This window comes from Drosophila willistoni, unplaced genomic scaffold (genome assembly GCF_018902025.1).
Source record: "Drosophila willistoni isolate 14030-0811.24 unplaced genomic scaffold, UCI_dwil_1.1 Seg777, whole genome shotgun sequence".
NCBI lineage: Eukaryota > Metazoa > Arthropoda > Insecta > Diptera > Drosophilidae > Drosophila > Drosophila willistoni.
Window position 1 is genome coordinate 71,660 of NW_025814680.1, and position 2,424 is coordinate 74,083.

Sequence of the window (2,424 nt, forward strand, 5' to 3'; positions counted from 1 at the left end):
TCGTTGCCGGCCTATGCTCTAGCACATAATCGTAGTTTTCTAACTCTAGAGCCCAACGGGCTATTCTGGGGTTAACTTCTCTTTTGCTAAGTGTCAATGTAAGCGAGTTACAATCTGTCGCGATCTTGAAATGCTTTCCCTGCAAATATACACGAAATCGTTTTAACGAATAAATTATCGCCAATGTTTCTAACTCAAAGCTATGATATCTAGATTCCACATCGGTAGTTCTTTTAGAAAAATAGAAAACTGGATGCCATTTACCATCGCTTTTCCTTTGTAGCAAAATCGATCCGAAACCAATAGAACTTGCGTCACAATGCAGTTCGGTTTCATCATTTGGGCTATAAAGCGCAAGTATTGGGGCCTCTGTTAACTTAGACTTTAGATTTTCAAACGTACTAAGTTCGATGTTCCCAAACATGAACTTTTTGTCTTTTCTAACTAGGTCATACAATGGCTTGGCAATAGTAGCAAAATCTTTAATAAACCTACGAAAATAGGATCAAAGTCCTAAAAAACTTTGAACCTCGCTGACTTTAGTCGGAACTGGAAAATCCTTTACTGCTTGTATACCCTTATCGTCAGCTTTGATGCCTTTGCCTGTAATCGAATACCCTAGGTACTTAACACTCGTCTGCAGAAATTCGCACTTATCTAATCTCAACTCCAATTTATTGTCAACCAATCGGTCAAATACTTCTTTTAAAATTTCTAGATGCGTATCAAAATCTTTTGTTGCTACCATAATATCGTCTAAATATATAATAACTTTTTCATCCCTGATCATATCGGCAAATATCCTGTTTATAAACCTTTGAAATGTAGACGGCGCATTTCTGAGGCCAAATGGCATACGAAGAAATTCAAACTGACCAAGCGGTGTCGTGAATAACGTAAACTTCACTGAATCCTCATGCATGTATACATGGAAAAACCCATTCTTTAAGTCGAGTTTCGAAAATAAGGTTTTTCCTGCAAGTCTATCTAAAAGATCATCAATAAGTGGAATAGGATAACTATCTTTTGAAGTCGCCTTGTTTAATTTTCTAAAATCAACGCACATTCTAAGTTCACCTGTAGTCTTTTTTACGAGCACGATTGGGGAAACATATTCTGACTCACTCGGCCTAATATATTCTTTGCTTAAGTATTCGTCAATTATTTTTTGCAATTCAGCCTTTTCGCTATAAGAAAGTCATCTTGGATTACAGCTAAACGGACTTACGTCATTGATTGTGAGTTTCATTTCGCATTTAACCTTTGGTTCATTTGGTCGATTTCTTTCCAGATAAAATTTAGAAAAAATATTTTCAAACATTGTCGTTTCATTGAAACTTAAACTTTTGCCAACAGAATATTTTGAATTTACCACGTCACAATCAATATTTAGCATTTGGTTTTCAAAATTATCTTCTTTGCTCAAGTCATGGCTTAACTTAATACTTTCGGCCATTGACTCTTTACACAGATCATCGTCAAGCTGCAGTACAATTTTAGCTTTACATATTTTCATAAAATTCTACCTAACAGTATTGGACTTCCCATAGACTCGTTGGAAACAATCAGTAGTCGAACGTAAACATTTTTATTTAATATTTCAACGTAACATAAAATACTTCCAAAGACTTCAAGTTTACTTTTATTTAAACCAAAATATGTATGTTCAGGACCGGGTTCCAATTTAATTTCATCTGAAACGAACTCCTTTTTAATTAAGCTAACTGCGCTTCCCGAGTCTATGAGGCATCCAACAATTACAATTACAATTCTTATATTATCCAAACTTACTGATATTGCTGCGGGCTTCTTCTTATTTTGACTGCAATCTGCCACTCGGTGACCCATTTCACCACATCCAAAGCAAGCACCAGTTGCTCTTATTGGTTTGTTACAGTCGGCTGCTAGGTGACCCAGGCAGTTACAGTTGAAGCACCTGAATGTGGGCTTCTTCTTTGCGGAAACATTTGGCAGAGATACAGGTTTTTCCCGCTGCAGCACTATGTTGACAAATGCTGCCAACACGTCATCCTTAGACCCAAAACGCTGCATACAAGCCATCTCTCGCAAGTGACGGTCTGGTATTCCGTCAACAATATACTCGACCATCTCGTTTTCCGGCAAACGCAAGCCGCCAGCCAAGCCAACTTTGTCGTTAAAGTAATTCAGGAACGGTTCGCCGACGCACCACTTGCGTGCCTCAAACTCTCTTCGAATTATTACATTGGTCTTCTTTGATCCGAAGACTTTTCCCATGGCATCGAATATGGTTTTCACAGGCTGACACAAACACTCAGGGTTTGAGTGTATCCAATTCAAAGCTTTGCCCTTTAGTTTACCGAAGACAAGCAAACGTAAATTATTTTCGTTCAAGTTGAATGACCTTTCCAAATGAAGCACGGAAGATATCCAACTATAAACATT

General features: G+C 37.7%; 1 protein-coding gene across 1 annotated transcript; it reads right to left on the reverse strand.

Moving 5' to 3' along the window:
• Positions 1-1,579: 1,579 nt before the first annotated feature.
• LOC124461964 (cellular nucleic acid-binding protein homolog) lies at positions 1,580-2,108 on the reverse strand. The gene is made up of 2 exons (XM_047013364.1): positions 1,792-2,108; positions 1,580-1,751 (listed from the first exon to the last, which is right to left on the reverse strand). Exons 1-2 carry the CDS (start codon positions 2,059-2,061, stop codon positions 1,740-1,742), a joined length of 282 nt encoding a protein of 93 aa, XP_046869320.1. The 5' UTR covers positions 2,062-2,108; the 3' UTR covers positions 1,580-1,739.
• Positions 2,109-2,424: the final 316 nt, after the last annotated feature.